Source organism: Castanea sativa, chromosome 3, assembly GCF_040712315.1.
Source record: "Castanea sativa cultivar Marrone di Chiusa Pesio chromosome 3, ASM4071231v1".
Lineage (NCBI taxonomy): Eukaryota > Viridiplantae > Streptophyta > Magnoliopsida > Fagales > Fagaceae > Castanea > Castanea sativa.
This window is the reverse complement of record NC_134015.1, coordinates 53990626-54012730: the sequence shown is the minus strand read 5'-3', so window position 1 is coordinate 54012730 and position 22105 is coordinate 53990626. Positions and strand designations below refer to the sequence as shown.

General features: G+C 32.9%; 1 protein-coding gene across 8 annotated transcripts; it reads left to right on the top strand.

Annotated features, from left to right (window-relative positions):
* The first annotated feature begins 5402 nt into the window (after positions 1-5402).
* On the top strand, positions 5403-15341 carry LOC142629675 (TMV resistance protein N-like). Of its 8 annotated transcripts, XM_075803710.1 has the most exons (12): positions 5403-5623; positions 5864-6127; positions 7556-8120; positions 8325-8836; positions 10237-11377; positions 11589-11861; positions 11958-12758; positions 12873-13680; positions 14713-14834; positions 14915-15002; positions 15121-15242; positions 15326-15341. In XM_075803710.1, the coding sequence occupies exons 2-8, from the start codon at positions 5979-5981 to the stop codon at positions 13512-13514; spliced, it is 4083 nt and encodes a 1360-aa protein (XP_075659825.1). In that variant the 5' UTR covers positions 5403-5623; positions 5864-5978; the 3' UTR covers positions 13515-13680; positions 14713-14834; positions 14915-15002; positions 15121-15242; positions 15326-15341. The 8 variants fall into 8 exon arrangements, with proteins under 8 accessions (XP_075659825.1, XP_075659822.1, XP_075659824.1 ...); XM_075803707.1 differs by having other exon boundaries at positions 14713-15002; XM_075803709.1 differs by lacking the exon at positions 15326-15341 and having other exon boundaries at positions 15115-15246.
* The last annotated feature ends 6764 nt before the right edge of the window (positions 15342-22105 follow it).

Genomic DNA, 22105 nt, shown 5'->3' with positions numbered 1-22105 from the left:
GATAAACTAATTCTAAATATTTTATTTTTAAATTAAGGACACATGACATCTTATGTGACATAAAAATAATATTTTAATCTCACCATCAGTCACATCAATTTTTTCAATCCACTACTTAACGGCTGAGACTATTTTGACACAATATCGAAAATGTTAGAGACTAAAATAAAACATTTGAAATGTTAGGGACCAAATTGAAAAACAATGTAAAGATTAGGGACTAAACTTGTGATTTACCCTAATTTAGAGAAATCCAACCACAAAACAAATAGCAAGAAAAAGATACTTAGACGAGTAAAATGTCCTCACTGAGAGTAGAAACAACTTCCACCATTTCGGGGGTGTTTGGTATATGTACTTAAACAACAGCTTTCAGTGTTTAAACACTGCAATACATATTTTCACAACACTTTTTAACCTACACGTATTTTCACAACGCTTAAACAACGATAGTAAAAATTTCTAACCAAACATGCCTTCATTTTCTTTTGTTTTGTGTTTAAAAGTTGACTTTAAAAGTAATTGATTTGCCTAAATTATAAATGGCTTTATTCAACTTTTTGGAACCAATTTATCTGTACAAATCCACAAAAGGCTTTATTCCATTTTTTAGAACCAATTTTTTATCGGTACAAATCAACAAAAGGCTTTATTCCACTCTTTGGTACCAATTTATTTGTACAAATAGATTCCAAAGATGCACATTCTTGCATGATCATACATTTGCATAAACCCAGTTAAGGTCTTTGGCCATATTACATAGCATTTTCTCTATACAACTATATCTTTATATCTTTAAAATATGCGGAAATAAAAAATGAGTAATGAATTATAAAAATCTAGCAAGTTAATTATCCAAACCAGCTTCATGTCAATGAATGAATCAGGAACATAAAGATTAATTTGAACTCATGATATCAGTTTTAAGGTGTAAAAAATACCACCAACGAAGGCACCATTTTTTATTAACTAGAAATTACTATAAACAATACAATTAGTCTCACATGAATTCATATTTAAAATTATGAGAGCTGCTTGAACTTAAAAAAATACTCAATTAGAATTTTAAAGATTCACTTGGTTAATAACTATTGATGTAAAACATAGCCATCACTCATCACGATTGATTTATTATGTAACAATGTAGTCATTGTCATAAAATATATCAATTTATCTTACATTAATAATTTACTTTTTTAGTTGCCAATTTTTTTTTTTTTGAAACAACAACCAACTGGAATTTCATTACCATACTGAAAAGGGAGTACAACAAAGCAAAAGAAAACTCAACACAGTACAATCTAAACACAATCAGCCTGGACAACGTGCACTATCATGGGAGGACAAACTCCCTTCCAGACCTGAGACATTTCCTTCTGCCTTGCATACTGCGCCAACTCATGTGCTGCCTTGTTGTAATCTCTTTTCACATGTTTAATTTTCCAGCAGCTAAAAGAGGAAAGCAAACAACGAATACCTTGATATGAATGACCAAGACAGCCATTAGTATCAGCTGCTATGATTCTATTGACAGTAGTTAAAGCATCAGATTCCAAAATAATTTGAGAAAGCTTCTGCTCCCTGGCTAGAATTAGACCACACTCCACAGCTAGCACTTCAACTTCCTCCACCGAATATTGACCCTGAAGATATTTACAGCAAGCAACATGAACAGAACCAGTAGCATCTCTTATAACAGCACCCACACTTGAGTTTCTGTCATTTTCAGACGTTGCACCATCAGATTCCAGAGAAGAGCTTTATAGTTTATTTATATTTACTGATTTCCTTATGAAAAGAATTGAAGTTCAAATTTCCATTTTCTAGTTCTTGTAACAATTCAATTATTTAAGAAAGAAATTACTTTTTTTAAGGGAAAAATAAATAAAATTTACTTTTAAGTCCCATACTATGAATCAAAGAAAAAAAAAGGAAAAGTATTCACTGTAAGAATTATTACTAGTATTGTAGGTGAGACTACAAGAGTTGGTAGTGAAGCACATGCTTGATTTGGTATATTTGTTATAAGAGATATTTTATGTCAGACTAGAAATATTACATGCAATGATAGAAAATTCAGTCCTAGCTATTGTTGATACCGTATTTTGTCCGACCTCGATTAACGAGTCAAAATTGTTTTTTAAATCTCAAAAAAGGGTGAAAACCATAATTTTGAAAATTAAAAGTTGGGAACAATGTAAAAAATCCTATTTACCCTAATTGGACAACCAAAAAAAAAAAAAAAAAACCAAAATCAAACTTAACGTTTCTAGAAAAATTTGACCTAATGCTAATCAAATCCCTAACCATGAATTATGAGGATCATTAATTTTTCTTTTTTCTATATTTAGTTGGCAAGTACATTAATTACAAGATGAGGACTACGGAGGGCTCACAATTTGGCTTGAGGATTGTTGTCCTTTCATCTTATCCCTTTTTCAAATTGATTTCCATTTTTTTAAGAGAGTTTTAATCAATAGCATCCGCTTTTGATGGTAGTTTTTTATCATCAAACCAAGACACTAATCAGTTTTTTGTGTAGATAAGGATTGAACTCTAGATCTCTTATTCAATCATAAAAAACTTTACCAATTGAGCTAACTGGAAATCAAAATAAAAAATTGAGATTTTCATTCTTAAATCTCAATAAATTGACCATCGATAATTTAAAATAAAATTGAAAACTTATTTTGTAACTAATGAGACAATCTTGAAGGAGTTTTTTTTTTTTTTTTTTTTTTTTTTGGGAAAAGGAATCTCAAAAGAGTTTGCAACACTTCAAATCTAAAAATAATTTGTAAGTGCACAAGATTAATTGATGTAGTTGATTAATTTATAGCATGGAATTTTTTTACTGATACTTATTAAAATAATGTTATTTAAAATAATAATTTTGTTTTCATTTAGGGAAAGGAGTTGCTGCAAACTAGGTTGCAACAACTCCTGCAAAAAGGCAAACATGTTAATGCCTCAAATAAACACCTGTCTAGGCTTATATTTAAATGAAAACTTCATTGTCAAAATTGAATTTTTCACCAAATTGCCACTTGATATGTGTGTATTTAGCAGGAGTTACTGTAACTTAGTTTGCAACAAATCCTTTCCCTTTGGTCTATTTTAGATCCCCTTTTTTGATATGATGTGGTGTTTCATTAATATTTAAATCCAAATATTTTGCATCTTATTTATTATAGGAAACTCATTCATGTATTAAACAAAATAGATTTTCTTGATATGTTTAAATTAACATTTTGTTTTTAAAATATCGAATGTTTAACTTTAGGGCTTTAGAAATTATCTTTTTTTTTTAAATTATTATTATTATTATTATTTCTGGGAAATTTAGGCATTATCTTAGAATTTGCTTTAATTCTTTATAATTCATGAAAAACTGCTTGTAAGGATGCCAGTTAAATGAGTATGCAAATTGCTCTTCATGTATTACTCCCTTTTGATAAGGAAAAGAAGGTAGAAGTAGCTTATTGAACTACTCCATTAATATGCTTAGTTTTTACTTCACAGTTTAATTTTTGTTGTTATGATACAATTGATTTTGATAAAATTTATATGTTTTTTTTTTTAAAGTTACTAAAATTGATTCCATTAGAAAAATCCATTGTAAAGGTACAACAGAATATTGTATTATTAAAAGTATTCCTTGTAAGAATTGTTACTAGTATTACAGGCGAGACTACAAGAGTTCGTAGTGTAAAACATGGTTGATTTGGTATATCTGTTATAAAAGATATTTTCTGTGAGACTATAAATATAGAAGGTACGTACACCATAGATTGGGTGTATACGCATCATATAACTGGCTATGATTTTTAGACCCAGACCTATAATAAGTCATAATTAGTTTAATAATTATTTAAAATATAAATAATTATATTAAATTAGTATAAATAGAAAAAATTTATTAAAATAATCCAATTAAATAAAAAGATATAGGGAGTGTTTGTTATTGTTGTTTAAACAACGGTTTTCAGTGTTTAAACAACATTACATGTATTTCTACACACTTTTCCACCCACACGTATTTTTACAAAACAACAATAACGTTATTAGAAATCTCTTACCAAACAGGCCTCTATTTTTTCAATTGTATGTTTCATTTATAACTTTCACCAACAAAAATACAATGTTTATTTATTTATTTATATGTTGATTTGTTAAACTTGGGATAATAATAGCATCATAATAATTATTATAATATAACAATTAGAAGGATACCCACCCACCTTAAATAAATTTTTTATAAAAAGAACATATTATTAAAAAAAAAAAAATACAAGCTAGTATCAATATTGGCAGATGACAAATTGGCAAGCAGAGTTTAAAAACGTTTGGATAGTAAAATCACTCTAATTGGTAATTACTTCATTGGGCTTCACGAGGTCACGTGGGTGGGTAGTGGTGTTGTTAGGCGAAACAGTGGGGCGCACTTAACAAAAACATGAATACAAGTGCACTCAAGAAACAAGAGGAACAAAGAAAAAATCTGAGTTATTCTTAATTTTGTGCTTAGTTCTTGGGTCATAGTTGGGCTTGGGTTTAGATTGTATTAGGCCACTTTTGGGTTAATCTTCTCATGAGGCTCCACACGCAATGCTGATAATTTTGACAGTGAATTGATTTCTTGTCATTGGTACCAAGGAGCGCGGGCTTGAAAAAGGGAAACTTTAACACTGTTCTTAATATCTTTTTAGGAGTTCAATAATTAGATAATATTAGGATAAATTGTTAGCTTAATATTTGAATAATTCTTATCTACTTGTAGTAAATAAAATTTGGGTTTTAAAAAAAAAATTTAATTATTAGATAAAAATTAGGGTTTTTTTTTAAATTTAATTATTAGATAAAAATTAGGTTTTAAAAAAAAAAATTAATTGTTAGTTTTATTTGTAAAACTATTTATTTATATGACTTAACAATTAATAAAGTAAGCTAAAAAATTATTTATTATTGAGTAAGAAATAGTCTATTTATCCATTAGGAGGGCTTAGTTTCCTTTAAGCAACCAGCAAACCAATTGAATTCATAAGCACTTACATGCATTTTTTTTTTTACTTCCCTTGTTTACATGCTTAAATCTATTTATCTCACTCTTTAATAATTAAAAGATAAAACCTATGTGGATTGACCAAGTGATTGATCTCTTGGTCTTAAAGTGCTTGTTTTAAGTTCGACTAGTGTGCTCCTCAATTAGGGTCAACGCATCACGAATAATAATTAATCTCTAGTAAAAAGTTTTGAGATACACGGTGAAAAACAAAAAAAGATAAACAAAATAAACTAGTTATTTTTTGGTTTTTATTTAAGCCAGTAATTTATTTAAATGCATTTTTCATTTAGAACATTAGAATATAAGCTAATAGAAAAAATATATCTATGATGGTACTCTCACACTGACAGACTTTTCTTTCACTGACCCTCTCTCAGTTCTCAATCATCTCTCTCATTCTACCTCCGCCTCACTTCACGATCAGAACCCAGGCCAGCCTCAATCTCGCTTACTTCACTTATTCACCCTCCAAACAAGAAGATCTGGAAAAAGCCTCTAATCTATTTCAAGCCATCTCGTCAGTCTCTCCCCAAACAAACAGATCCGGCAAAAAAAGAGGTAACTTCGGCTTTTGAGTCCTGACAACCATTGCGTTTTTAGAAAAATAAAAAATAATTTGGGGAAAGAAACCGGCAAACCTGTGTACGGTTTCGACAACCGGACAGTTTGACCGTGGTTGGAACGGTTTCCTGCAAAAATAAAATTTCCGGTTTTGTGGGTTTAACCGCACTAGTGACCGGTTTCTCTCTCTCTCTCTGTTTTTGGCTTCATTGTACCTGATACATATCTATTTTGTAGTTCAAGAATCCCCAATTTAATATCCGATGGCTTTTTTTATCACACAGACACAAACTTTTTTTTTTTTGAGGTGGGCCACAAATTAAATCTGTCGCCTCTCACCCCTCTCTCAGCCATGTTGCCACCGCTGCTGCTGCTCTGCTTCTTCTTCACAGCCACCGCTGCCGCTGCTCTGCTTTTTCTTCGCCGCCCAGCTGTCGCTACTGGTTCTTCTTCTTCACCTCTACGGCTTCTTCTTCTTCTTCTTCGCCGCTGCTGGTGCTGGTGCTTCTTCTTCTCCTCTACCTCTTCTTCTTCTCCTTCTTTTGTGCAATATGGGTTTGATGATTTTTTATTTATTTTTTTTGTATAATGGGTATAATGATTCATATATGTTTGATGAGTTTGGGATCTAAATTTTTGTAAATGGGTTTCATGAGTTTAGATCTAAATTTAGGATGATTTTGATGAATTTGTAGAGACGCTGGAATTCAAGAGGAGATAGTTAGAGAATAGAGTTAGAGGAAGAGAGATAATATGACGAGGGAGGGGACAGAAAATATTATAAAAAATTAAAGTACAAAGCTACAAAAAAAGTAATGGTGTATATTTACATGGTCATTGTAACTAGCTACTAGCTTGCATATTTACACAGTAATACATAGCCTGATGTGAGTGAGTTTTGAGCAATATTGGGTAAATTTCACCACTTTTTCTATTATGCACTCACTAATGTACACATGTGAGTGTAATTTGCAGGTTAGCATAATTTTGGAATTGTATGTTGTTAGTTAGCATACGTTAAAAATGATTCAGTAAAGTAACATCTCGAGTATTTATAGCTCGAGTTTCATATAAAACTCGAGTCTCAAAGACTCGAGTTCCACTTGCTGATGTGGAGGTGTTTTTGCCTCATGGATCTCGAGTCTTACAAACTCAAGTTTATAAAAAGTAAACTTAAGTTTACAAGACTCGATCGGTTTATGTCAGCATAAAACTAAAACACGTAGCACACTCAGCAGAAAACAGAAACACTCAAACCCAGAACAAACCCAATGCCTCACTGCTCACTCATCCATAACGCCTACACGTCTCACACCACATTGCCTTTATCTCACACCACATGGCCTCTCTCTGTAACTGCCCCTCCCTCTTAACAAATTTACATTTCAGGTTGGGGTTTTATTGCCATTGTAGTTTGGTATTATTTATTGTTGGGGTGTGGGTTTTACTTTGTTTATTTATTTGGTAGATACTTAACATAATTTAGTTAAGATACGATGATATTGTGAATATATACAACTTTGTTTTTTTAGTGTAAATTTTGAGTATTTATTTGCATGGTTTTTGTTAGCAAAATTTATTCAGCATCTTTAGTAATGTTAGGCTCTTATCAAGAGTGTGTTTTTATCATGATCATAGAAGGATTTTGGCTCCTTTTTTTTTTTTTTTTTTTTTTTTTTTTTTTGTATTGGGTATGAAATAGGTAGTCCCAAGAAGGATTTGGGCTTTTTTGTATTGGGTATGAAACGGTTATATAGCTAGGTTTTTTTATCAGGACTAATTTGAAGACATTTTTTGTCTAACGTAAGAATGTAATGAAAGATATGTCCTTTAAATGAATTGGAATTTGTACTTTGACTAAATAAAATGTTTTCTACTTTGACTAGATAAAATGTTTTGTAACTAACATATTACAATTGACTCTAATAGGTTCACAATGACTGTAATAGATATAAACCTATACTACGGTGGTCCGCTTAACAATGTCAATGCGAACAAGGGATTGCCATTTGAAGGGCCGGGTATAAAGTGCTATTATGCTCAAATTGATCATAAGTTGAAGACCCTTAATGATTTAAAGATGATAGTTATGAAAAAATTGTGTGTGAACCCTGCTTTGCACGACATACAAATTACTTTTCGTTCTCCACATGAAGTCCTCAAGCATCAGATTAATTACAAGTATATGACGCTAGAAGCAGACGAACATGTGAATATCATGTTTGACAAGATGGAGAGGACAGCCCAAGTAAGTGCTATTGAGTTGTACATAAAGTTGGAGCTGCGTGCAGAAGTTGGCGCCGAGGAAATCCAACAAACAACCACAAGTTTACAAGTCACAGTTCCAAATGCTCAAAATGACTGTGGTGAAACTGATGCAGAAAATGCTATTAGTGTTCAGAACATTATGAACACAATTCCTGCCTACACACTTCCTGCCTTGTCATTCTCTGCAAATACTAGGGTAAATATGGAACGAAGAACAATTGTACAGGTGTGTTTACACTAGTGTTCTTACTCTACAACTATTTTTTTTTTAATTTAAAAAGATCTGCATTTTTCGTTTTCCTATACCTACACCCCACTCTAATACTTTCTTCTCTTTAATTGCATTCCAAACACATATCTTGTTGCACTGATCTGATTCCTACTTCTTTCTCTGATTCAATTCACTCTTTTTTTAATCTTCCATTTATAGATCCCATCAATGGCTTCCCTGAACAATGAAGGAGCCAGCTTTTCTTCTTCCACTCGCCGATGGGAGTATGCTGTCTTCTTGAGCTTTAGAGGTGAAGATACCCGCGAAGGTTTTACCAGCCACTTATATAAGGCTTTGTGCAACAAAGGCATTAACACCTTCATCGATGATATTGATCTTCCGAGGGGAGAAGAAATTTCGGAAAAACTTATCCAAGCCATAAAAAATTCATCGATTTTGGTTATTGTCTTCTCTGAAAACTACGCAGAGTCCAAATGGTGCTTGGATGAACTTGCTGAGATTGTTGAGTGTAGAGAAAAGGACCAAGAGGTTCAAATTCGTCCAATTTTTTACAATGTTGATCCATCTGAAATACGAAATCAAAATGGAAACTTTGGAATTGCACTGGCTAATCATGAAAAGAAGTTCAAGAATAACAAGGACAAGGTGCAGAGGTGGAGGGATGCTCTTGAAAAAGCAGCTAAGGCATCTGGATGGCATTATAAGAAAGGGTATGTATCTAATTGTTGACATCATGATTCATGAGTTTACTAGTTTTATACTACTAATCTGGTTTGTCATAACCACTGCATGCAAAAGTATTCTATTTTGATCATATCATCTAGTACAGGGGCGGTGTCAAGTGTTAATTAGGGTCGTCACATGACCACCCTAACCTTGAAAATTTACTTTATATACCTTAAAGAAAATTTGAATTTTAAATTACCATGGGTCATTGACCACCTAAAAAAAAAATCTTGACCACTTAAAAAAAAATTGAACACTCTAAATAAAAATTTGAGCCCATTAAAAATAGAATTCAACCTCTCCAAAATTTTAGTTCCTTGAATGTTGAACAAAAAAATTGCGTGAAATGCTATGTTCATAATATTTTTGCAACACTTTCATAAAAAATCCTAAGTTGCGGGCTATTATTGGTGGTTCAAATTAGAACTAGTATAAATTTACCACTTATAGGCTTTGTTGTGAAAGTGTTGCGAAAATGTTATGAACGGAGCACTTTTCAAAAATTGCCCAAACAAAAAAATTAGTCTAAAAGCCCAAATTAATTTAATTGTAATTTTTTAAATTGTGTTGACAAAGGGTATATTTTAAAATCATTATTATTTTGTTTTTAAAATGCACATTTTTCATTAGCTAGTCCGTTAGTGCTTACTTTAGTCTTTAGCTGAATTTGTTGGATTTATGTGACATTTTTCCAAAAAGATAATGCATTTTATTTATATTGTTATTTATTTAGGCAATATATAGGTAATTGAATTGGAGATCAATAGTTTAATGATTGTTTGACAGTGTTTATTGAAAAATATGTAGCTGCTAGTATTGATAATAAAGTTATAATACAATAATTTCAAAATATAAAAACTTGTGAAAGGAAATTTAAAAACTTCAGGTATTTTAGCGCTTTTTTTTTGGTGTGATGTCAATGCGCAATATATGGGTAATTGAATAGGAGATCAATAGTTTAATGATTGCTTAGCTGTTTACATTGAAAAAGATGTAGCTGCTAGCATTGATAGTATAACTATCATACAACAATTTCAAAATATAAAAACTTGTAAAAGGAAAATAAAAAACTTCATGTATTTGAGCCTTTTCTTTTTTGTGATGTCAATACGTATATTCAAGTTTTATTTTTATTAACTTTTTTTTAATTTAAATTTTTAATGACCAATCTAAAAAAATTCCTGAAGCCACCACTGATCTAGTACAAAGTTAAATAGTCTAACAAGGTCCAATTACGAGTTTCTCTCATGTATTTTTATATTTCTAATATGATGTTAATATCAAAGACAGTTGTGTGCTATAACTCACTACTAGATATCTTGAATTCGTAGTTCATCTGCTAATCTATCTAATTATATGTTTTCTTATGCTATATGATTGTCAGCAACGCTACATATAAATCTGAATCTCAATTCATCCAAAACATTGTTGAAGAAATATCAAATGCTAAATTAAATTGGATGCCGTTATATGTTGCTGAATATCCAGTTGGAATAAATTCTCGTGCAAAGGCCATAGAGTCACTTTTAGATATTGGGTTAGATGAAGTTTGCGTGGTAGGGATGTATGGCCTTCCCGGAGTAGGAAAGACTACAATCGCAAAAGCTGTTTTTAATAAAATTGCTAAACATTTTGATGGAAGCAGCTTTTTAGAGAATGTTAGAGAAAATTTAGGGACAAATGCTAGCATAATCAAACTACAAAAGCAACTTCTTAATGACATCTCAAGGGATGGAAAATGGAAAGTGGGCAACAGTTCTAAAGGAATCACTTTGATAGAGGAGACACTTCGCTGTAAAAAGGTTCTTATAATTCTTGATGATGTCGATGATTCGGCACCAATAAAAAATTTGCTAGGAAAATGTAATTGGTTTGCTCCCGGAAGTAGAGCCATTATAACATTACGAGATAGACACTCGTTAACTGCCCTTAAAGGAAATGTTTGTACAACTTACAAGGTCAAGGAATTCAAGGTCGAGCAATTAAACAAACACGAAGCTCGACAACTCTTTAAAGAGCATGCCTTTCCTAGAAACAATCCTCCTGATGAAGATTATTCTAAACTTGCAACTAAATTCATAGATTTTGCCAATGGCCTTCCACTTGCTCTGGAAATAATAGCTCGTGATTTATGTGGAAGAGCTAAAGATGAATGGGAAAGTGCATTAGAGAAGTATAAGAAAATTCCCATTAAGCGCATTCAAAATATACTTCAAGTAAGTTATAATGGATTGCAGGACACCGAGAAAGATATTTTTCTCGATATTGCATGTTTCTTCAAAGGATGGGACAAAGATTACATTGTAAAGATATTAGATGCTTGTGAATTATATCCAGGTTCTGGTATTCCGAGACTTATCAATAAGTGTCTCATAACTGTTGATCGACGTGGTAGATTGTCAATGCATGACTTGATACAACAAATGGGCAGGGAAGTTATTCGACAACAAGCACTAGACATCCTCGAAAAACGTAGTAGGTTATGTTGTTATAAGGATTCGCTTGAAGTACTAACTGGAAATAAGGTATAAGTAATTTCTCTTCAATTATTTTGCTCTTTATTTTATTTTCTTTTTTCTTTTTTCACTAGGTAGATGTATTGTATTTTTTCTTTCATTTTTTTTTCTATCATTTTATAAAATCTTAATTCATCAGTATTATTTTTGCTTAAAATTTTAAAATCATTATACATTTGGAAAATTCTATTATGAGTTGACTTGATGCTTCTCCAATTAGGGATCAGAAAAAATTCGAGGCATAATGTTGCATCCGCCCCAAGCGGTAAAAGTGCAACTACACGTGGAAGCTTTCAAAAAGATGGAAAATCTCAAATTTCTAATAGTTGAGAACGTAGATATTTGTAAACCACTTGAATTTCTTCCCCATAGTTTAATATTTCTTAAGTGGCCCAATTATCCTTTTCACTGGCCATCCGAATATTTTCCTGAACAACTTGTTGCTATTGAGATGCCAAATAGTTGCATTAGATTGCCAAAGCTAATCTCACAGGTATGATTATGTATATTTTTAAATTGGGATTTTTGTTAAATTTTTTAATTTCAAAATTTGTTGTAGTTAACTTTTGATTTTTTTTTTTCCCTACAGGAGCGTCGGTTAGAAAATTTGATAGATGTCAATCTCAGTGGTTGTGAATTTATTACAAAATTACCTAAATTATGGGCCCCAAATTTAGAGTATTTGGACCTCTCTTCTTGTCGAAATTTAGTTGAGATTGATGAGTACTTTGGATCTCATGAAAAGCTTAGAAGTTGGGTTCTCAATAATTGCGGAAATCTTCAAATTCTTCCAAGCCAGCTCAGGTTGAAATCTCTTCGTTCTTTTTATCTTTTTGGCTGCTCAAGGCTTGAGAAGCTCCCTAATTTTTATCCAGAAATGAAATATTTAGAAATTTTAAGTTTAGAGAATAGTGGCATTAGAGAGGTGCCTTCATCAATCGAGCATCTCACTAAGCTTGAGGAATTATGGCTTGATGATTGCAAAAACCTTCGGGATCTTCCAGATAGCATTTATAAATTGCAACAGCTTCGGCGATTGAGTACTCCTACTGCCAAATTGAGACCGATGTGGAATTCTTTTGATGGCTCTTCCGGATATGGGTTTGTGAACATGACACAACTGGATTTACGATACCATGAAGGCATAATTGAATTAGATCTTTTGATGAAGCCTAATTACTTCCCCGCATTGGAATGGATAGATCTATCTGGAACCAATATTGTTACCATCCCTGAAAGTATTAGCAGATTTCCCAAATTAGAAGAGCTTGAGATTAGTAGTTGCAAGCTTCTTCGTGAAATTCAAGGACTTCCACAATCGATAAGGAGGGTTTATGCACAGGATTGCATGTTGTTGGATACCCAATCACCAAGCGGGCTATTGAATCAGGTTTCTCTCTTTCTTTAAGATATATATATAAAGAAACAATTTATGTTACTTTCTCTAAATACTTTAAGAGATTTGGTAAGTGAAAAATATCTTAAATTTTTTAATTGCATGTAGGTAATAGAAATTATTGGGATTTTACCAAGTAGAGTATGTGGTAGGGCAAGAAGCAACAAATTAATGGATCCACAGTTGACCAATTACTTCCCATCTGAAACTGAGGGTGCTGAATCTGAAGATGGGGACATATCAATGGATCCGCAGTTCTCCAATCATTTCCCATCTGAAACTGAGGGAGAATTTGAAAGTCATCTTTTTACTTTTTGGGGAGCTGAGACGCCGAAATGGTTTAATCATCAAAGTGTTGGTAATTCCATATTTTTCTTTGTTGGTCGCAAATTTCCAAAATTGGTTGTCTGTATTGGGGAAGGAGTGTGCTTTGATGGCGAAGACTGCTTTGATGTCACTGTTGACATTTGCGTTGACATTTCCATCAATGGTTATAAAAAGAATGATTACTTAAATGCTGATATATATGAAAATACTCTATTATTATATTCTCCATCTCAACGGTCTCTACAGAGACGTTTGACTGAATCAAATCCAACTGACCAGAATCTTGTTGAGGTTTCTATTGCATCTAAAACCTTTTATTCTATAAAAAGGTGGGGTGTCCACGTAGAATGCACCTGTACTCCTCATGAAGATTATCCTGATGATTATGGGGATTCTCTAATGCACCTATTTGGTATTCTATAAAAAGGTTGGGGGTCCAAGTAGATGATGTTGTTGAGTACTTGCCAACTTCGAAGAAACAGAGGACACGTTGATGAACTCTGAAGAAATATGCCTCAATCAAAAAATCACATTGAAACTGTTTCTCCGCTGTCGTTTCGGTCCGGTTTCTTTTGCATTTGATGCCAAGGTATGTTTCCCTTTTTCGTAGCCCTGTTTCATTTGCATCTGTTACACAATGGCAATGGATATCATATCAACTTTAAGTATTTATTGTGTTTCTGTATAAAAAAAAAAAAAAAAAAAAGGAACTGAATAAGTTTCTGAACTTAAAAATTGTAATTTGGTTAATTGGTTTTATTTTTTTCCTTTTGCCTAGGATGCGAGCTCTGTCTGGTATGATTTTGTGTTTTTTTGATCTGATTTTTCAAATTGAGATGCATAATTTCTGCTTAGCTTACCATGGTGAAGAAAGATCTTGCAATTGTTTCCTAGTTTTATTCATTCGTTTGGACTTAATTGGTTTCTTGATTTAAAAAAGTATGTACACCATTAGCTTAGAATCTTGACTTTTGTATAAAATGTGTATCATTTTGAATTTTAGAAGCTACATCAAATTTGTTGGCTGTGTACAAGACTGTTTGAGATAAATCATAAATGATTTGCATTACAGCATCACACCTGAATGGTCTATAATAATTTACTAGGTTAGCTAGTCATTTAAGACATGCTAACCAAAAATTAGAAAGGCTGTGCATTTTAATGTCTTTGGTTGGGTCTCTGGAAGAATTTAGATCATATTTAACAGGTTGAAGAGCTGATTTTCAAAGATATAATCTAAAAGCATAGGTCTTTAATATTTTTTGTTCTCTCTCTATTAATTAGGAATATTTGATATAGTGAGGATCGCAGGGCCACGATTTCATTATTGTTGGCATAGCAACTGTAGCGGCTGTTATAACTCTTATTCCTTGAAGTTTTGCATTTAAAATGATCTTTCTATCCTTTAGGATCCTCTGTCCACATTTTATAGCCAATCCTCTAAAGGTCAAACTTAATTTTCAAAGTAATTCGAGTCACCTGACTGCCATTAGAAATTTAGAATACAAGACAAGCATTAATGGGTAAGCTTCAATTCCAAGTCAGTCTTATGCAAGTAGAAAAGATAGTTGGAAAATGAAAATCAGCATTTAATATGTTGACCCAGTTCTGAATTCTGCAGAAGGTTATGAGCTATAAGCATCTCAAACTTCATGGCATGTTGTGAACTGAAGACAAGGGTAATCTAGCAAATTTTATGTGGAACCTTTAATAAAAATCCTTTGATGAGCCCTCTACACTGAGGTAAACTTGAAGCTCCTTCTCTGCACATTGATGAAGCCACTTAGACCCAGACTCGGCTTAACCCTGCATTACAAATACAGGATGAGACACATTGTTTCCTACAAGTTGGAGGAAATGACAAACCTTTCACGTACTCAAAGAATTGCCTCTTGGCATGCTTGTCCTTAGGTAAATAATATCCATAGTCATTTGTCCATTTAAGAACTTGCCTCAATTCAACTTTTTGCATAAACAGCATATTTGATGAGAACAAGGAGAATTTGTGCTTTACTTGGAATAGACTCAGGTATCGACGGTGCTACAAGCGATTCAAACTTCAGTTCTATCCAGTTAAGCGTATTGGATGAGAATGAGCTCAGTAATTGTATCAATAGAGGCCTTGAGCATTGGTTTCAAAGCTACTTTCAGGTCTCTCTCTTTCACACTCACACTCACACTCTCGCTGTCTCTCTTTCACTCTCTCATGAAGCTCCATATTTTCTATTTTACAGGGCTACTCTAGTCAACGCTATATTTATAATGATTGTTTTCCTAAATGTGAAATTCCGGAGTGGTCTTGCCATCAAAGTGGTTCTTTATTGAGAATCCAGCTACCTCCAAATCTTTATACTAATTCTGACTGGATAGGAATTGCTCTATTTGCTACATTCACAGTGCACAAGCATCCAACTCTCATTCTTGACAATTTGGCTACAGAAATTTCTCATGGCTTTTCTTGTTCTTTGAGAAGTGACATGGGCAGCTGGACGGTGTCAAATAACTATTACATCACTGAGTCTAAACACAACAAATTTATTTGGTTAAAGCAACGTAAATTCATTTGGATCATGCATGTACCTCATGCTCGATTTTCAGATAAGTTGAATTGTTGCAATCTCTTAACTGCTTTATTTGGTAGTGATAGCCAAGACTTGATGGTGCAGAACTGTGGTTACGGTCTTGTGTACCAGCAAAATGTGGGAGAGTTGGTGCAAACATTAGTCCAATGCACAACCATGTTTTCTGATAATTCCGATCTCATCCATCAATTTACTACTCATCAATCTAGAACAAAGAAGCAAAGCCATGATGATGATAATGTTGAGGGGGAAACCAGTGGAACTGGTGGATCTAATGGGATATTGAGAGGGCTTCAGGAAAAAATAAAGCAGCAAAGCCATGATGATGATGATGATGAAGAAGATGAGGGAGAAACCAGTGGAACTGGCAGATCTAATGGGACATTGAGAGTGCCACATTATCAGGAAAAAGTTCGTGCAACTTGCTATCAAAAATTCATTGATGCTAGGGGGCCAATCCATTATTGTCATCGTCGAGAACACTCTGAGGTACCTCTCTGTTTCTCTCATGACCTTTATATGTCTAATTTACAAGACTTTCATTTACACTTTACACCATCTATAACCTTCTATACCATTGTTAAAGAGAGCACAACTTTTTTGGTGTCTGTTTCTTAAATGATACAAAATACTCTTTATACATTATAATAAGTTTAAAAAACTTAAACTAATAAGATCAAATAAAAAATAATGAACTTCAAACATCTAACTTTTGAATACACATGTTGCACTTGTGAAGAGCTTTTTTATAATAATTCTGATATAATCCCATAAATTTTTGAACGCCCAAATTTTTGTACAAAAGGTTTTGCATTTTGGAAGTTCATATTTTTCCACGTCATTATTCTAAAATTTATTTTTTAATTGAGTTTAAATTTTATAAAAGTTCTTTATAAAACCTCTTATATTTATGCCATCAATTGATAAACGCTTATCAAATATTGACTACTATAAGTCTATAATTATCAAATTTATATTTTGTTGAAATTTTCCCAACATTGTTTGTGTTACTGAATAGTTATCAATATATCTATTTTACAGGAATTTCATTTACACTATCCATATGATCGTTGTTTCCCTCCTACTAAGATTCCAGAGTTCTTCAGCCATTACGCTTCTAGATCCTCAATGACAATCTAGTTACCTTCAAATTTGCATAATGATTCTAATTGGTTGGGATTTGCTATATGTGCTGCATTTTCAGTCCAAGAGTATCCAACTGAGTTTCTTGACAATCTGGAAATTGAAATTCCCCACCACCTTAGTTGTCTGTTTGATATGGATATAGGTGGTTTGAAACCTCTCCATGTATACAGCACCTTTTAAGAAGAACTCAAGTGGTTACATCTACATGGATTCATTTGGCTATCCTATATACCATATTGGTGGCTTTCAGAAAAGATAAATCAATGCAACCACATAGAGGTCTCAATTGGAAGCGACTGTCCAGGCTGGATTGTACAGAAATGTGGACTTCGTCTTGTGTACCTACAAGATGAACAAGAGTTTTGGTAAATTTGATTCCACTTGAGGGCTTCACTTTATGACAATTGGGACATCATTCAGGAAGATTCAGCGGAACATTGACCATTAAAATCATCCTCAAAAGCATCCTCAAATCAAACATTCTCTATGAATAAATGTTTTCCCCAAAGTGAAATTCCGGAATGGTTTTGGCATCAAAGTACAGGCCCTTCTCTGTCTATCTAGCTACCTTCAAATTTCAGTAATGCTAGTACTTGGATAGGACTAGTTTTATGTGCTTCATTTTCAGTCCATGAGCATCCAACTATCACAAGTGATAATCTGGATTCAGAAATTTCAGTAGCTAGTGATTCTCCAAATGATAAGCCAAAGAATGAAGCTGGTTGTTCTTATGAGGATCCAAACCTTGGAAGGTTGAGAAGACCCATTTACCCGGAGCAAAGCAGTAGAGATAGCATCTATCTTGAAGATCAAATCAACTCAGCACAAGTGATTTACAGGTAACAAATTAATGTGTATTTCCTTTCAAATTACTATCTAGCTCCCTTCTAGTTCAGTCATCAGTGGCATTGTCTGATCCCCCTTATAAGGAGAGCCATAGTTGAATCACCCCCTCTTTTACTGATTAAAAATTTTGAATTGTCGAAAAATTCTCTCTCATTGAACATTGTGTTCCTATTTTACAGGAATTTGATCGAAGTTTGGTATATAATTCTTGTTTTCCTCAAGTGAAATTCTTGAGTGGTTCAACCATCGTAGTGGTGAGCCACCAGTGACAATCCATCTCCGTCCAAATTTATATGATGATACTACTTGGAGGGGACTCACTCTATGTGTTTCTTTCTCAGTCAACATCAAGGATCCTACTGCCATCCTAGACATTCTTAATTCAGAAAATGCTCATCATCTTTATTGTCATTTGGAAAGCAATGTTGGTTCTTTGGAACCTCTCCGTGCCTATTGCCTTACTAAAGACGATGTCATGTTGTTACATCTAGGTGGATTCATGTGGCTATCCTATATACCACGTAGCTCATTTCCAGATTGGTTGAATCAATGTAATCATATTGAGGCTTCAATTGTTACTGATTGCCCAGAATTGACGGTGGTGAAGTGTGGACTCCGTCTTGTACATCAGCATGATGAGGAAGAGTTTAAGCAAACTACAAGGCACGGCTTGGCCTCATTGTCTGACAATTGGGGTCTCATCCTTCATTTAACGGCTCACAGTAGAAAAAGAAATAAGCAAAACCTCTCCATGCTTAAAGAGAAAGGCAAGCATGTGCTAGAATAGCATTTCCTCTTATTGTTCTGCTGCTTTTCTTAGTGGTTCTCCCTTCTGTTCTGAATTACAAGTCTAACTAGACACTCATAATCTCTGCTGCTTAGTTAACTCAATATTGGTCTCGAGTTTCTTGTTCCTTGGACTAATGTGAGCACTATCTTCAGGTTTTGCATTAATAAGAGGCAACAAAGGCATTGTCACTAATAGTGAGCTGTTAAAAAGATGCTTTAATTTTATTGGAAGGAACGATTATTAATGAACTATATGTTTGTACATTTTCTTCGTTTTAAGGGAATAAATGCATGTTCATGTAGTAATCACTAGAAAGTGATCTCTAGTTGAGATAATTGAGTAGAAAACAATTATCATAAACAATAATGTGACTTCTACACATGGTGGAAACACTTTCTGTAAGGTGATAATTGCCCACACAGAGTTAAGAAGGTAGGCTCAATTGGACTTGTACATAGTAGCTGATTGGAATAAGGTTGTCATCTTAAAGAACATTTGGAGCCTATTCACTTAATCAGGTTTCTGTGAGTAGCGTAGGTGCATAGGCATTTACTGAGAAATAAGTGCTTCCGAATGGTGAAAATACCCAAGAAATTCCTTTGTTCATTGTTATTGATTTTTAACAACAATTTATTGTTTGCTTTAAAATAATAAGGAAGGGAAAGGAAAGTAAAATGGTGGATAGAAGATTGTGCTTGGCGGAAAAGATAGACAATTTTTTTTTGAATTAGTTTTATAATAATTCAATTGTTACTAAGTGGCGGAGAGGAGATTTTTTTATAAATTTTTACAACAAGTGAGGGAATGAGGATTTGAATTATAGTTCTTCTCATAAAGGAGATCATTCAATACCATTGAACTACAAAGCTTTTGATTGGAGGAGAGATTTGATTCATTTGAATTTAAATTGAAGATGGATGAACTAATAAGTAATTTGTCACACATCTCTCAAGTGTTGGCACAAAAAGTTATTAAAAAAATAATAATAGAGAAAAACGATATGTACCTATAAAAGTTAACATTTTCCAAGTGTATCATCCATGGTAAATTAATATCAGAGGCCAAAGATTGAATCTAATACTTTGTGCAACGAACCCGGCAAAATTATGACATGTCTTTACTTTTAACCACGTGTCATGATCTTGACGGTCCAGAACATTGGACCAAGCCAAGTCCAATTTTGGGTACCACGAGTTTTGAATATTGTTTTCAAATCAAGGTGAATATTTGGACCACTAGCTTCATGCATCAACTTCATAGACACCAATTTGACTTTTATTCTATTTCCCTCTTATATATTATACTAACATCATGATCTTCACTGAATTATCCATTACTATTTAGCTACCATCTCTTACAATCAATTTCACTAGCAACAGAGTATATAATACATATGTTTATAAGAAAATCAACAAGTTCGAACTCCCAATCATAAAAGGTTCGAAATTCGAATAAACTTGAGATTCCAAATGCGTAGTCTAAGGTTGCATTTGGCATTGGCTTAAAAAGTCAGTTTTTTTTACTATTTAGTTTATTTTTACTACTATTCATCGGTCTCATTGCACTTTTTGATACTATTCATGGCTTCACTGTACTATTTCAGTTACCTTTTAGTTTTATTTACAATACTTTCAGCAAAAAGTTTTCAATTTTAGCTAAGTAAAATGTTCCCAAACGGATTCTAAGTCTAACAACTCTTTAGAATCAAGGCAAGATTACAGAACACAAAAGCATCTTCCTTCTTAGCAATCAAAAGCAAATTAGGAAACACATAGTTTAAATTTAGTTCCCCAACATAAAAGATTATAGCAAAACCTAATCCTCATATTAATTCTAACCCCAAATTAATGAAAGCAAAGAACAAACCTAATACCAAATAAGTCAATATCATACCAGTAACAGCTATACCGGCAATATATATCGCATTGGCCATCAAATAAGTTGCTACTCCTCTAAAATGTATCATCAGATAAAATATAAGGTTGTACTGGCAATTTTTGGGTGTTTCACCCAAAATAGATATTTCAATTGATACAATAAAAGATATTTTAAAATAAAAAAATGTCATAGAAAATACGTATTATTTAAGCTAATGCATTGGGTTAGTGTATTAGGCTAATGTTTGAGCTTATAATATATATGGATTTGATTGATTATATATATATATATATATATATCCTTTTAAATACACGCGTGCATAAGTATACAAAGAGTAGTAACCCAAAACAGAACATCAATATCAACTGGTACCGAAATATTTCATTCCCCTAGTCAAATCAAAACAGACTTGTCTGATCTTGACTTAGATGAAGTCTTTTAATTCATGAAGTAGGAAGCTACGGGAGGAATGTGGAATTGGTGGAATGTGAATAAGGACGATACAAAATTGACTCTCTTACTCAATACTACTCAAAAAACTAGTCTATATGGCCTGCATATCTCCTAAGAAGCCCATTTACTTTAAGCCTTCCTATATTTTTAACACAATTGCAAGTCTCCAAATTTTATCCCTTCCCTCCTAACAAAACTTTAAGACCATTTATTCAACGAAGAATAGTTATATATGTGCAGAAATTATGATGATTAAAAAAAACAAAAGGAAAACATAATAGTGTACGTGGTTTGACTTTGTGGCCTAAATTCGTGGGACAAGAGCCTAAAAAGTCATATTTTCTTGTACATATTTTCTTGATAATACATTACAATAGAATCCATTGTTTTAGTGGGATTACATACAAAAATAAGTAATAAACAATTTGAACTTGAATTTGAATTGCATATTAATTGTCTCAATTGAACAAATTTTTGTTGTAATCAATTATATAATTTTCTCTTGAAATTAATGTCTTGATTTGGTCTTCAATGACCTGGAATATGTATTCTAACAAAAAGACACTCAAATTGCTTACCCCAAACAACTCTCCATACTTCACAGGGTACACCAATTTCATTCAAACAAGTGAAATTTGAATTCTTCATATGTCCCACCTGATTGTGTTGCAACTTCTCTAAGTTATTAGCCACACGTATTGGAACAATTAAAAGAGATAGAAACTAGGTGGGGGGGCTCAACAAAGTACTCAAAAGAAGCATGAGCGTTCCATCATTTTAGACAAATAAATTCTTCCAGCCTAACATTCTTCTCTCTCATGCTAGTGTTTGATTCTCACTTTATTCAATCCAACAAAATCTCTCCAAATAAAATTCCTCTAACAAACATTCACATATGAACTTAGTGTATTACAATATTATTTTTCTTCTAATTATGGTTGGGGATTCAAATCTAAGTACTCCCTATTCAAAAAAAAAAATCAAATAATGTTATTGAGTTAGACTATTAGCTTCTTTACCTTTGAACATTATAATCCTAATTATTATCCCCCAAACTCAGTTCTCTTCTCTCCATCCACAAAGAGATGTACCATAAATTGGAATCTCATTGTGGCATCCACGCTAGTCTGAACATGAACACAATGTTAGGTTGTGGGCTATCACATTTCAAGGGCAATTTTCAAAAGATTAATCTTTGACTCTAAGAATATTCCATTGCAATGAGCTGCCCATGGTGTGTACGTAGGACTTATCACTTATCAGTGTGGCTATATATGTTTTGAGATATAATTGATGAAAGAAAAATGTGTTTCTATAAC

Coding starts and splice junctions, on each gene's coding strand:
- LOC142629675 (XM_075803710.1), top strand. CDS start 5,979: ATGTTGCCACCGCTGCTGCTGCTCTGCTTCTTCTTCACAGCCACCGCT. Junction 8,121..8,324: donor AACGAAGAACAATTGTACAG/GTGTGTTTACAC, acceptor TTCCATTTATAG/ATCCCATCAATGGCTTCCCT. Junction 12,759..12,872: donor CAAGCGGGCTATTGAATCAG/GTTTCTCTCTTT, acceptor AATTGCATGTAG/GTAATAGAAATTATTGGGAT.